This window comes from Xylocopa sonorina, chromosome 10, assembly GCF_050948175.1.
Source record: "Xylocopa sonorina isolate GNS202 chromosome 10, iyXylSono1_principal, whole genome shotgun sequence".
NCBI lineage: Eukaryota > Metazoa > Arthropoda > Insecta > Hymenoptera > Apidae > Xylocopa > Xylocopa sonorina.
The window spans coordinates 4,863,769-4,878,707 of NC_135202.1; the positions used below are offsets into that span (position 1 = coordinate 4,863,769).

General features: G+C 40.5%; 1 protein-coding gene across 1 annotated transcript in view; it reads right to left on the reverse strand.

The window, feature by feature from the left end:
* Positions 1-1,600: 1,600 nt before the first annotated feature.
* Qless (decaprenyl diphosphate synthase subunit 1 qless) overlaps positions 1,601-14,939 on the reverse strand; it is a 45,068-nt gene continuing 31,729 nt past the window's right edge. Inside the window, exons 3-8 of the mRNA XM_076902839.1 lie at positions 10,745-10,878; positions 9,328-9,469; positions 3,662-3,751; positions 3,219-3,350; positions 2,929-3,123; positions 1,601-2,735 (exon numbers count right to left, since the gene is read on the reverse strand). Coding sequence (XP_076758954.1) covers positions 2,514-2,735; positions 2,929-3,123; positions 3,219-3,350; positions 3,662-3,751; positions 9,328-9,469; positions 10,745-10,878 — 915 coding nt within the window. The 3' untranslated portion in view covers positions 1,601-2,513. The remainder of the gene's footprint in view (positions 2,736-2,928; positions 3,124-3,218; positions 3,351-3,661; positions 3,752-9,327; positions 9,470-10,744; positions 10,879-14,939) is intronic.

The following is a 14,939-nucleotide window of genomic DNA, read 5'->3' on the forward strand; positions in this document are numbered from 1 at the left end:
CTGTCGATAATGGCGTGCGACCAGTTTGAGCACTTTTTACAGAGATAGTGCCAGGGGTTCCGGTGTAGGGTCTGTATAATCTATTTCATTCTTTCTTATAGCTTTTTTTATATATCTTTCTCTCTCTTACCTCTAAAACGGAAAATATAAAATAAATTACAATGAGACTATTGAATTATACATCTCGACGACACAACTTTATCACAGTAAGAGCACTGTGATGTCACTTGCGCCGCGTGACATTATATATTTATATTATTTATAAGCAATATATATATAAAAAAAAAATAAAAAGAAAATTAGAAGAATTAAATAAATTCCTAAATGAACATATAACAGGTGATTCCAGAACGTGGCGTTATCGCGTGCCTTCACAACTATCGATGAGTACAGACGTAGATGGCTATGGAAGTGATATCACGCGGCGCAAGAAACATCACAGTGCTCTTACCGTGACAAAATTGTTTTCAGGGTATTGTTAAGGAATAAAGGCCTGCGTTTTGTGTTTTAATACAACATTTATATTAAAAAGAAATTATATAACATGGATTTAGTGCTCCCAATATAGCAGATAAGATAATGGACTTAACAGCATACATAATTTGTTATTAATGAAGCTAATCGATTTAATTCAACATACAAAAGATTCTATTCATCTGTTGGTATCAGTGAATTTGTACGTTGCTGGGTTTACAAGAATAGCTGATGAAAATATTCGAATTCCTTGCGAACAGATAAACTAATTTATACTCCCGGAAGTTACGGTAGTTAGTTACACACGTGAAATAACTTTCTGCTTCGAATTCGTAATATTAGCACCATCGGAGTCAATGTGCGCGGGCTAAATGGATAATAAATAATGATTTTTAGATGCGCCGGAGATCGAAAGCTTCATTTACTTCTATTCTCTATACCGATCAAGTATTATTAACGCAATATACATCTAAATTTGATCATAATTACATTGCTTCATTCGTTTTATTGATACTCTTACAGCAGTAGTTCGTGTTACCTTAAAGAGCAATTATATACATTATTTCATGTTATAAATATAAGTTATTATACATTTATACCTATATGTTCAGTTACGTAGTAAATAATATTGAGCAGCTCCTTCTATTCGAGAAGAATCCGTTGGATTATGGAAATCGATGGTATTCCACTTTTATTAGGTATCTGTTTCGAATGAAAAACAATACGAACAATTTTTACTAATATGTAGAAACTCAATAATTTCAATGATTTATAATATGCCAATTAATAATGATAATAGTAAATAGTTTTCGTTACGTTCGACGGGCCGAAAAATCTTCCCAAACCAGTGGAAGAATCAGGACCGTGTACGGTCTTCTTTGGCAGTTGTTCTTCGCACGTTTTAAATGAAACATTAAATTATGCTGTTAATTAGTATTGGTATCCTTGCAGTTCTTGCTCTATTCGATAAATTCATTTGCTGTGCCACAAGAACATCTAATTACATGAAAAAACCAAATAATTTACATATAATTTCCTCTTTCGTAATATTTAATCGTGATACATTTTCGCCACAATATCAATTACATTAATTTGCCGCAATATTGCCGTGAAATATGTTTTACATGTGTGTATCGTTAGAAAATTTAACTGAAAAAAATATTCTAAATAAAAAAAGAAATTTCCTAAAGAACAATCAAGCAGAGTTACCAATTCTAACACGTTGTAACTACTTCTACACGTCGTTTTATTTACACTTATGATTGGCTAACGACAATATCGGTAAAATCAGGTAATACGTGCATTACTGAGCGAAGTGAACGCTATCGTTCGTCTTCTTACATTCCCTTATATGCTGTGTGTTTCTTCTCTTTTTCTGCATACGTACCAATGATGGTGTACCTGGGCACTTGGTGAGCGATTACTCACGTTTACAATTACACTGTAATTATTAACATTTAAGAGGATCGTTGTAACAACAACGTTATTCGAATCTCGATATTGCCTCACGGACAAACAACACGACAACGCACTTTTCTTCTTATAGTTTTACGTGTGAAATCTATAAAAATAATTCCCCGCAATCTCGATGTCTCTTCTTTACCAAATCACCACACCTTTAACAATCTCGTAGATATAAACATCTCTTAAACACCTACGTTGCACACATACAAGTTCAACTAGAAAACTATATGTACCATTAACAATGATCGATTCAACGCATCCGTTCACGAGTTTCGAGCGCGTTCACCAGAACATCGTAACCGCCTTTGCGATTGCTCGATATTTTAAACATCTTTTTTTTTTTTGTTTTTTACAATTGCTACACCGAGTCTCAACGATTCAGTCGCGGCGCCTGACACTAATCGACGTCGAGACCTGGAATCGTTGAGACGCGTTGTATAATCTGGCGCGTCAACGGCACATTATCGCTTCGTACGGTGCAGTTAGATTAACTGGCGTTTCTCGTTGGCCAACGTGAGTTCTTCGCTGTACGCTTTACTCTGATAGACAGTCCTCGTCGCAACTTGCTAGCAACGCTACTTTATGCGATTCAGTACTAAGTCGCATACCACTTGCAGACCTTTTTGGTACGGGCTTTCGGCTAAAGATTGGGCAACTTTCATGGCTTCCACGCAATGCTTTCGCGCCAGGAATCTTGTCTGGTCGAGGCCCTGCGACTTGTGCACCAGGTCGAATGCTTTGTCGACGTCACCTGGGTCTTGAAATCGGCGCATGATCATCGCGTTTAGCTCCGGATACTGTAATTTGCAGTGCTTTAAACTCCTCGCCGAGAAATTCTTATTTTCGCAGCTATTAAAAATGGTAACTCGAACGATCAAAGATCGAAATTCTGGATCTTATTTGAGAAGGCATTTGCAATTTACGATAAAGTCAAAACGAAGTGTAAAGTGACTAACGTTCGAATTCTTGAACATTTACGTATGTCCTTACCCGTTCGCAAGCAAAAAGCACGGGGGCAGTAGCCAGGCCCAATTTCAAGTCAGCAGCAGTAGGTTTACCCATTGCTGACAAGGAGGACACGAAATCCAAAAGATCGTCGACCAATTGAAACGCTAAACCGATGTTTCTACCGTATTGGAAGGCCAGCTCGCTCAGCTGATCGTCGGCACCCCCTAACATCGCCACCTGCAATAGAAACGTGCGCGAACATTAATTACAATCAGAGTTAATTATGAAACGGTACGAAACGTCGGAACGTTTCGTACGGATCGATTACTCACGGCTTTCATGGAATTGGCGATCAAACTGGCGGTCTTGCGATATGTTTTCGTTAGGTAATGCGCGAACCGTTCATTCTCCGTTTCCTTGGAGCCAAGCTGCATAAATTCACCCTGCACCAGGTCCGACACGACCTGGAAAGCACCTGGACTTGTCAATACTTATCATCAGGATTATATCAGGATCCTAGAGCACTTGGATACTTTCACACGTATCCGCATACAAGTATTAATGAAAATCGACGGATCGTATGAGTGGTAGGCGTTGAGGAATTTTTAATAGACGCGTTAACCCTTTCACGGGTGCATGAAATGATTGCAAGAAATAGCAAAAAGAAGAATTACATTTGCTTTCGCGTATTAATATTTTTTTTCTGCTGTCTATACTTTTTAGTACTCTCTATTTCTCTGGTAAGAGTCTATTAACAAAATTTTATGAATTTTACCTGGCTGAGAGTAAGGGTGACATCGTCATTTCGCAGTTGAGCTATCATAATTGACGCGACTGCCAGAATATAATCCCCCGCCATCGTTACCTGTAAAAATTAAGTAGAATAAAAAGTTAAAAATTTTATTTACATCCACACGCATATATAGAAAGGAATATGCCTTTCGTGAAAAGCGAGAACGATATATTACTCGGAATAATAAATAGAATACTGAAACATAATACACTTCTTATAAAGAAAATGAAAGGAAGCAATGTATTTGCTAACTAACATCCACTTCCATACCTAAGCACGAACTATAATAGTCCTGTAAATTGTAGAAGTCAGGATGAATAACATAACCGTGCAGGATTAAGATATACGCGTTTCCTTTCACTGAAGATCTTTCGAAACAGAAGCAGAATAGTTGGGGTAGGCGAACGTACGAAGAGAAAGACCCGTGCGTTTATCTTTGCAACAATTCTCTATCTTTCTCCTCCTGTTTGCTTCGAATGGAACAACTCAAAGATCCTCACGGATCGACGCGTAATTTCACGTTAATTACCTCATTACGATAAATATCGTTTTATCTGTATCATTCGATGTTCTCCGAGGAACTCGACGTCCAAATCAGTGGCTGAGACTAGTTAATAATGCGAGAGGAGGCTACTTTCTTTTATTCGTCTTACGTACGGACAGAGTTTGGCTCACTATTAAGGTAAAAGCGTATATATACAGAAAGCGTAAAATAGACAAATATGGCGAAAAAAGTTTCTAACGAATTTCTAACAATTTTTATCTAAATCGACTTTTCAATACAAATGGCTAGTAGATTATAAAGTATAAATTGTTTACGTATAATTGGTGAATGTTTCGATATATACACGTTTATCTCAATTTTTAAGTAATACCATAATTTTTACATAAAGCACTTACAAATTTATAAGTATTACAGATTAAAAATATATCTAATTTAATCATCGACTTCGAAAGTACGTTAAAGTACACAGACTCAAGTATTAATGTTTTTAGTTCTTATGTCACCTACTTATCACTGTGTGCGTAATATTTTATTATCGCATTACTGAACCAACACTAAAAAGTTTATTTAGAGTAATTATTAAATCCTGCTTTTTAGATCGAGTCGAAGAATTCAACTCGGTTATGATATCTCTTCTTTTCGTAAATTATTACGAAGATATTATAATTTTGGTGGTTCGAGTAACATCTTTAATTGTTTTTCACGCACATTTATAAAGTTTCTTGTTGGTACGCAACTAGAAAGTCGCTACAATGCAAATAAGGGCACGAGTAGCTCGAGCGCGCGTTAAATCATTGGATGCCAGAACAGAGACTTCGATGCGCGCACAAGCGGTTACTCCGTCGGTAATAAGATGGCGGAGGGGATCTCCGTGATTAACGCGTTCTATGCGAACTACGATACGCTTTCTTAATGTCTCTTAACATTACACAAATCAAATACTGTTTCGTGATTTCTCAGCAGCTACTGCATTTTACATTCTGAATGGTTTGTTGCGGTTGCAATCGATATTGACGGCTAAGCGAACACTGGAAATTGTTATTCGAGGTCCGCAGTCAAACTTGTAATTTTAAATTCTGCTTTTAATTTCGTTGAATCAGTCGCATTGTTCGATCGAAGTCGACTGTATAATTTCCTTCTTGTTTGAACAATATAGCAATAAATTTCTGAAACACGTGGCCGCTAAAATAGTCTGTGTTGTGGATCTTAGCATTCACGATATGCGAGATTTTTCAATGAAATTTTCTCAAACCACAAGCAATATTTAACTTGAGTTAATATTTGAGAACATTTGTCGAGGCCTTCATCGTCGCACACTGTTTTGGGTTCAAAATACGTGTCGAATATGCTAAACGTGATGTCATGTATTCGAACAGGTACTCAGAATATTTGATTCCGACATAGTTAATGAGCTCTACCTTCATTTTCTTCTTTACTCTTGTGAAATTTCGAAAGCGAAAAGATGAAGCGTAAAAAAGAGTAAAATTGGAGATCTCTCGATTCACATTCTTGACCGAGACTATTGCGACTGCAAAGCAAACAAATTAGCATTCCAAATGAAATAAACGTATTTAAATATCTTAGAAAAAAACTATTTTTTCACTGGAAAATACAAATTTTATAGTTTTCTACCACACCTTTCTTAACGACAAATTTTAACAATTCCACATTTCACACCGTCGAAACCATGTCGGCCATCTCTTCACCGTAACCGTAAACAATCCCAACACTTTCACTACACCATTTTCACGTGGAAAGAGTTTCAAAGAGGCTTCTCTGTCGGCGACACATTCGATTCAATACCAAATACTTTACTACTTGGAAAAAAGGGAAAAGATCCATAGTAGTTAACAGTAACTCAAAGCCAAACTAATTCGACAAATCCGGGAACAACGTTGTTCTGTTGTCCCGCATGACAATGGGTCGAGATGAACGCGTCGTAATTTCGAGTTTCACATCCGGCATCGTGGCCGTTTTCACGGTGCGTTATAAGCGACGATACGACGACCACCAGGTGACTTTCCTTTCGAAAATGACGCGTTTTCACGAGCTTATCCAGACATCCAATTGCGAAAGTCCGCAAGTCCCGCGAAACGGGCGTGAACCAACATGGCGAACAACGGGGTGCGGATCGAGTCACTGAAAAGCTTGCTTCGACGTTATTATTTAAAAATTACAAATCCACACACGATATTCATACATCTGTTATCCAAATTATCCGTCTACTGATTTTCCATTTCTTTCTTAATAATTTTCTTCATCATCTTATTGCTTCGTCATCTTCTTGGAGCCATAATGGCATTGACTATACGATTGTACCGTACTACTGTACGTTCACTGAGCACTTCTCTTCATTAAACACCACAATGATTTGAATAGAAATATTTCAGCGTCCTACAAAATATTCTACATTTAAACAATTCTAATTATTAAAAATCATTGTTATCCATCGAGCACCTTTACGATGCGCGTACTTGACATCGATGAGTAACAGAAAAAAATAACTTGAAATAAAACGTCGCGGGACGAGATCGTAATGAATGACAATTTCCGGCATCGATGGTCACGCTTATGCACGGAACGTGGACAATTGCTGAAGAAAAATCGTTTTCGAATGTTAATGGCTACACGATACGAAATTCGAGGTTGCGTCCCGGCTCGTTCACGGCCTCGTTATCCGCTCGTAATCCGGCGATAACTATTATACATACACGCGCAACACATCTTTCAATTAGTGTTCCGTTAATACGAGGGTGTTGCGCAATCCGGCAGCCCGTCGCTCTTTCCAACGAACGCCTCGACGGTGGAGACTTTCGTGGCTATCCCGTCGGCTTTCCATTTCTTTGTAACTCGCTAATTCGTTCTTCAAGGCCGTCGCACACTTTTCAAACCTCGCTCGTCGAATAATCACGGCGTGCCCCCGAATGTGCATGTGTTTACCACGCGAGTGAATGCGTTCCGATAGGTTACACGGTTGAGGATGAAACCTGGTCTCGCCAGAGATGCTCAAGTCGACGACCGCCATTATGGATGCAACACTGGCCTCTGGTGATTGCCGGTTCAGTGGTATTTCAACGTAGAATCCTCTCTATCTATCGTTTTGGTATGTGTTGCTCAATAAGAACGGCGTGTAACGGTTCACGGAATCGTTATAACAGTTAACACAGTAATAGCTGCATCTCTGACAATTTCTGTCGAAGCGGTTTCTGTGGTGATCCACGCGTGAAAGTTTTTTGTCCATTCGATCTCCGGAATTTTTTATATTAACATACGTATATGGTGAATACTTTGTATGCGGTACTATTTATGCTAATTGTTCGTTATCCACTTTTTACACTTATGTAATTGAATTCACGAACCAATCTGGTTATAATCTACGTCTCTGGAAATATAGGAAAAGATATAAAAAGTAGAATCCACGAATTTATTGCGGCAACAAATCCATTTTACGTACGAACATTTTAACGTTTTACTTTAGTCGACCAATAGAAACGCGGTTGTTCAGTTAACGATCACTGCCGCGATTAAAATTGAATCATGAAACACTATCAGTTGGAACGAAAGACGTTTCAACACCTAATGTTCCAAATTGCACAAGCAGTTATAGAAATTTATGACAATGAAACGAGCAATAATTTCTGGTTAAAACTTCCCAGCGATTTTTAACCTTTCTCCGTTCGAGCACATTGAAATTTTGCAACGACGGCATAATTACGTCCGATATTAGCAACCATCGGTGGAATCTGTGCGGTGGGAAATTTTCAAACGCCGTTTCGTTGAAATCACGAAGCTATGCGAGGATTTCGCAAGGAAACCCTTTTGCAACGATGTACGCTCAATCTTCGATTTACGCGGTATGTTTTTTCGTGCGCGATCTCATTTTACGTGTATACGTTCGCGGTTAATGAATAGGTAAACCATCGTTCAACTCTCTTGTCTGATTTTAAACGAAATCCGATCGACTCACGTAACAAATCACGTCAAGGAAATCGAGCGATTTTGCGCGTGCGATTTTGAAACAAACGCTCGTTAAGCTCGACTCGGTCCGCGGCTCTAACTCGAAATAACAGTACCGAGAAATCTAATTGGGAAAATCATCGACTTTCGAGCTAATTTCATGCCGCTCTAACGCACCGTTAATCGTGCTACCGATTTTCTCTCTGTGCTGAGGAGAACCGCCGTCAATGATACTACTGTGAGCACTGCTCGATTCAAATATACCTGGAATAATTTCGAAAATTTGCAATCCAAAAAGTTGGAACTGCTAATCTAATTTTAAAAGTTGCGAGTCGCAATTAATGCATTAAACGTGTTAATCAAACTTACTGAAAGATGATTTTTGAGCAGAGTTATTAATACAATTTTGTAATACAATCTAGAAAACATTTCTGTATCCATAGAATAAAATTTATAAATCGATGAACCACCGAGTAAAAAATTATGATGTCAAAAATAACCCGATAGACATAAATATAGAAATAGTAAATTTTTCTAAGCGAGTTCCCATCGTTCTAAGCGAAATTTGTCCAACTCTATCGAAGCTTGCGGTTCTCCTCGAAATCCGGCCGATGATGGCCGCCGGACCGTGCGCAGGCCAAACGAAGGAGGCTCGCTTCCGGTTCCAAGCCAAGAAAGCGTGCACGGTCAGCACAGCCATAGTCATGAATCGCATTAGCCTCCTTCCTCTACCTCCTTCTCTCTCTCTCCCGACGGTATTCCAGAGAGAGTTTCAGTTCTCATCGATCAACGAGAAGATTATCGAAATTCACGGTGCATCGTGTGAAACGTCCACGTGTCCAAGATGTCCAAGCGATCGAATAGAAACCGGCAGCTCCGATATCTCGAGGTCAGTGACGTTCCTCGCAACAAAATCTTAAATGAGAAAAAAAAAAGAAAGAAAGAAAGAATCGAGGCGGAAACAGAGAGCCCACGCGAGACGATCGTCTGGTTCACCTTTACGATTATCAGATCATCCTTTCGGTTCGGGTTTCAAGGAACTCCGGTTCCGTGTTATAAGTTAGTCATCGATTTTTACAAAAAACAAGTAACTTCCTAATGAGTCAGGCGATATCAAAATTCCGTAGACTGGAATCTTAGATTCTACCTGGAAGGAATCGGACTTTGGCCTGTGAATAGGTCTTACCTTCTTTTGGCTCCAGACGACATTGATCGAAGGCTTGCCACGGCGGAAGTTTGGTTGGTCGATTACGTCGTCGTGGATCAAGGAAGCGTTGTGGATCATCTCGGAGATCATCGCCACCTGTCGCTGCGACGCCAAGAGACCGCTGAAACGAGATCCACATTCTTTCGTTCAATTTTTCTTCGCTTCGATCGTGGTGGTCTCTCAGAAAATACAAAAGAGGCAAAAGAAACGGGATTTAACGTTATTAAGCACAGTCGTGACTGCGAATGTAGCTGATTTCGCTGGCATCGATCGCAATTCGATTCGAAGATAAGAAGACGCGAAATTGAAAGCATTAAACTTGCCAGATAGAGAGACATCGGATGAGATTCGTTAGAACGGACGCTCTGTCGAGCGTGCGCCTCGTCGAATGACCGAGCAGAGATCAACGAATCTGCGTGTGGTCGTTGATAGCGGATTTCATAGAACTCTTGTCGGCTGAACGATTATCCCTCGGTTCTGTTGGAAACCGCGATGTCACGCCAGCTACTGTTTGCGATTCCGCGGGCATACGTGATAGCGTACGCTAAACTAGTTCTCATTCACGGGACATCTCATTCATATTCATCGGGGACGTTTCGCCGCGCAACGACAAGTAATTACTTTCAAAGCGATTTATGAATTAGAAAGAGAGAGGGTCTGGCCACGCATTCTTTCGATGCTTTCTAAACGTCCGACAGAGCCGCTTTTTTCGCGCCTTTCCGCCATTAAATGGAAAAAATCACGATTGTATTAACATGTATATCTACGTCGTGTAATAAGAACTTATCTTTTTCCTTCTGCATCATTTTATACTTAAGTTCACTCGATTTTTTTATAAATATGCCTCTCTAATGTATAATAATTGATCGTCTAATAATAAGTTCTCTATCATTTTTTTAAATTTCAACTTCTATTTGGTTCGATTTTTTACATTGAGAGCACACAGTGTTCTCAGAGGTGTAATTAATAAATTAAATTCGAGTATCTGATACCAAGTTTTTACAGTCTCCAAGTCACATTACCTATTGTTTCTATTCACCGTACCGCGAAATAATCTTCTATTATTTGACTATTAAAACTGCACTAGCTCGGTTAATAATTACGGTGAAACAGAAAAATGCGATAATTGCAACACTCCGTGTGACCCGATGACAACCGCGAATTGTAATTAAGAACGCTAATTTCGTGTTATCTTCCATTCTAAATCTTATATACAACACGCTTTCCCATAAATCCCCTCCAGCTGTACTGGCTCAAATCGAGCGAGTGGAGGACGAGTCTATTAAAATCGATCACGAGACGAGAGGGGACGATCGCGCAATTGGCCGCGAAACGTTAAGAGCTAATCGACGGCGAACTTGAAAGAATCCGCAGAGGCGTGCCTCTAACAACTCACTTTCTTTCCTTGTGGTAATTGATAGCCCGTGCCATGAGAATTGCTACCATCGGCCGTAACGCCTTTCCCTTACCGTCGAAGTAGTACGTCGCTATAGTCTGCAGCTCCTTCTGCGTCGTGTTCCTGATGAGTACCTGGAACAATGGCAAACGTAACCTTGACTTCGAGCCGGAGAAACGGGGCTCTCCCGTGGCCGTTAGAAAAACCGCGACACCGTTCTGCCCGTTTCTTGTCCGGTCGGTAAATTTGTTTGCTTCATCCGTTAGCACGTGGTATTTTTAACGAATTTTACAATTAAACGGTATTTGGTCTTCGCGCTCCTTTAGGGCAGCGAGTAACGAAGACATTAGATCAGCGTTATGTGGAAAGAAAGAAGAATCTTTGATTTGTGGAGAACTGCTGATGGTCCCACTTAATGATTTTGTGAATTGTTACGCGTTCGACGCTTTCATTGATATGCAGAGCTGCGCTGTTCAGTGACCTTATTATTATGTCTACGAACGATCTGGTTATTCTCATTGAAAGGAATATGGTAAGCGATATTAGTACGTGTAACAGAAAACCGTATAACCTGTTGCTTGTGCCAAGTAATACGCTCGCTATAGTATAACAAAGTTGATACAAGGATTGTCATTTATTATGCATTCCAAATTGTACTAGTTTGGGTTTAGAATAGTTCATATTTGAAATCAGTGAGAGACTGTTCTAAACGACTGGAATTCGATTTCGTCACCCAAAGTCTACGTCAAAGAATAATGAATGGTACACATACTCCCGCGAACGGTATCGTGATCATAGAACGCCCAGTTCAAAGATGGTGAAAGATGGTGAAAAATGATACGAAATAGACTACTTGCACCATTCGTTTCGAACCGCTGCAAGTGGGTGTACGATTTATTTTGGAGCAGACCGTCGGGAAATCGGTGACCATAAAACGACGGCGATTCGTGACGAAACGGATCGTTTGGATTTGCGAGCACGATGGAAAGAGGAGGATGGACGGGACGACACAGTGAGGGCGGGTCGCTTTCGATTCCAGCCGCGGCACGCGGCTGAAAGTTCGTCCTGGAATTTGGCCAAACTCGAAAGGAACTCCTCGTTACCAGCCCGCTTCGGAGACTTACGTCAGAGACACTTGTCGCGTGGTTGCTGCGGCCACGTGATCGGAAGTCGAACGGCGAACGGAAGCGTTGCACCCGATTGGGCTTCAATTTTGGGGCTGCTGCTTTTCATTTTATTGTGTCAATATAAATTCATCTATTCAACCATAGCCCCATTATCTCTGATATTCTTATTACTGGCTGGAGTTGTACGGAATGCGTGAATTGCCCGCGTTACGCAAATCGAACGTTCGACATAGTTATACGAATTTCAGTTTTAACAATATTTCTTTCATTCTAGGTCTTGAAATCATTTTGTAAGATCAGCAACAACGTAAACGGTTTTTCTCGCGTTACGCAAATGGAACGATCAACGTATCGAACATTTCGACAAAATTGCATAGAGAATTTAGATATTGAAATACACGACGGCGTGAACATTTGGAGAGTTCGATTATTTCATTTTCGTAGATCGATCTTGGAACTCGAAATTTTTTCTCGAACAGAGAATTCCTGGTTCGTTGTACAGTATGAGATTTATGTCTCTGTCTATCGACCTGAAGAAAGTAGAGCGAAACGAAAAGTCGCATTCTTTTGACGTATTACAGTGGTCGAATCCACGCTCCGCTCCTAAGAACCGGAAGACATAGACAAGCGGCAACAGCTGTATCCTTTTAAAGAAATTTCTCTCGCACAGAAAAAGTAACTTCTTACGCGCGCAATTTTTAAATGAAACTACCTGCAAATTAATTTTCGTTTTGCACGAATGTGACTATAAAGCAATGAAATTTCACCAGTCACTTGTCAACGAAATTACAAATCGATACAAACGTTCCTCTGCCTTCCCAAGTCGCGCAAATTCATCAACTTTCTCTGTCTTCATTACCAAAACAATGCACCATAAATCTGTGCAGCAGCAGATTCTCTGAGAAACGTTCTCCCAAGTTCGCGACTCTTTCGAGCCTCTCCCTTCCAACAGTAAAAAGAACAACAACTTGTCTCATTATCCTATTCAAGCGAACGTTATCATAAATCTGCCAGCACCACGATCGCGAGCTAATTAATACGTCAGGCAAATTTCGTGTGCTTTATCCAAGACGCTTTAACGCGAACTATTTCATTTATCCGTGATTATTATTATTAAAATAAGACCTAAAAGCACTTAAAGTATATATTCAAACATAAACCGACAACAAACGGCTCATACTCTTTCCTCAGCATCATTCGCGGCGCAGTAGAAACGCGGCGGACACGTTCGGTCAGAAGCGTGCCGCTGGCGAAAGGGTTAACGCATAGGCGACGACACGTAATTGCGTGACGGATACTCTGTTATCGCGTTCCACCGCGATGCGACGAGAAAAAGTGCTTTCTAAACGCGTTTGCACGCGCGTACGCAAATACTATTGTTACAAAGCCTAGTCGCGTGGCCATGAGTAAAAGTTCTACTCCCAGCCATGTATGCAGACAGCGATGTCGCGGGCTGCTTTCGCTAGCCGGATCGAAGACGGGCCGCGTTCTCGTGAAAACGGCATTCCAAGCTATAAATATTTATAATTACAAGCAACTAGACGGGGTCCGTCTAGGGACGTCGTCGCGGAGGGAACGCGCGTTTCTGGCGACCGCGAGTCTCGCATCGCGAATCGGCTGACGATCGATCCTTTCTCGAGCTTCCACCATTTCGAACGAAATTTTACTCGATTTCAGATAAACTGACCAGTCTCTCACACACACGAAATTTCCACATTCTACGTATTCGACAGGTATTCGAACAGTTTCTCAGATGAATTTTGAAGTTCACAAATGGAGTTCAAATACAATGCATTACGTAGTCAGGTTTATAGATCAGTAAGAAAGGTATATCTTCAACTACTACACTTTGCTAATCATCAACACGGAATGTCTCCGAATATGTTCAGGCATTCGTAACTGGAGATTACACTTTGTTCACCGCTCACACGCACACATTGGCTTCGAATTCCGCGCATTCGATCAGGTATTCATCATTCGAATACGCTTTTCCCGCCGGTGGGTCGTACGAATCGGGTGTGTTTCACAAGAAGAAGAAGAAGAAGGGGCTCGATGACGATGGACGCGGCGGTTACGCGTTAATACACCTGGTGCTTTTCTTCCGTATCTCGACCGCCGTCTTCCTGTTGAAAGACTGACGGAAGTACTTGGCGATTCGAGGCGAATCGGTACGGTTTGCACCGAAAATGGTAGCAGGAAATCGATTTCAATGAGTTGTCGGGCACGCCTCGACGGAACGCTACGAGAAACGGGCACGATTCGAGTCCGTGCGAATTCCAGTGAAACTCCGCGCGCGATTTTGCCACGCGACGGGCCGTTAGGGTATTCGGATTGGAAATCGAGTCGCAAAACAATGTTTGGCCGAGCTTGTGCGGCCACTTTCAGGAGAACAGAGTTGCGCGTCGCGGTCGACTGACTTGAGATTAATTTCTCGTATTGCCAGTGATTTGTTGCGTTTAATGATTCTTTTATTTATGATAATTCATTATCATGTCGCAAGAACAGCGAAATTCTAATAAATTAGTACTTCAATTGTATTTAAGCATGAAACGCTATTTGTTTCAATATTCACGAGAATTATGATTTATCTGGTTAATGTTAGATAATAGTTACAGTAGAATGATTCCATTTTCACGGTTAGGTAATTCTGTGTAAATTGTGTGTAATGTTCATGGGATAAGAAACAATGTCGAGCATAGGCTGATAACAAAGAAGAACAGCTCCTGATTACTTTCAGCGTAGAGTTTACTTTTCCTTTGCTCTAGCAATATGTAACAGGAAAAGGTACCGCCTGATATTTACCGGTTACGCGATTGCAATTAAAATTCCCATGGTTCTTTCATCGCTGTCTCTCAAACATACACCACTTTTCCTAGGAATTCCTAGTAGACAGTGGTAAAAAGTGTATATCACTTCTCTATAAGGAGTTCTACTTCCACGCGTTCTGAGATAACTGAACTGGTCTACGCGCGGCGGGACGTATGCTCCTTTGTGGAAAGTGAGCGTGCGAAGTGGGAGCAATGTCTCGAGGAAAAGATTGATTAAAAACGAATAACGTGGAACAAAGG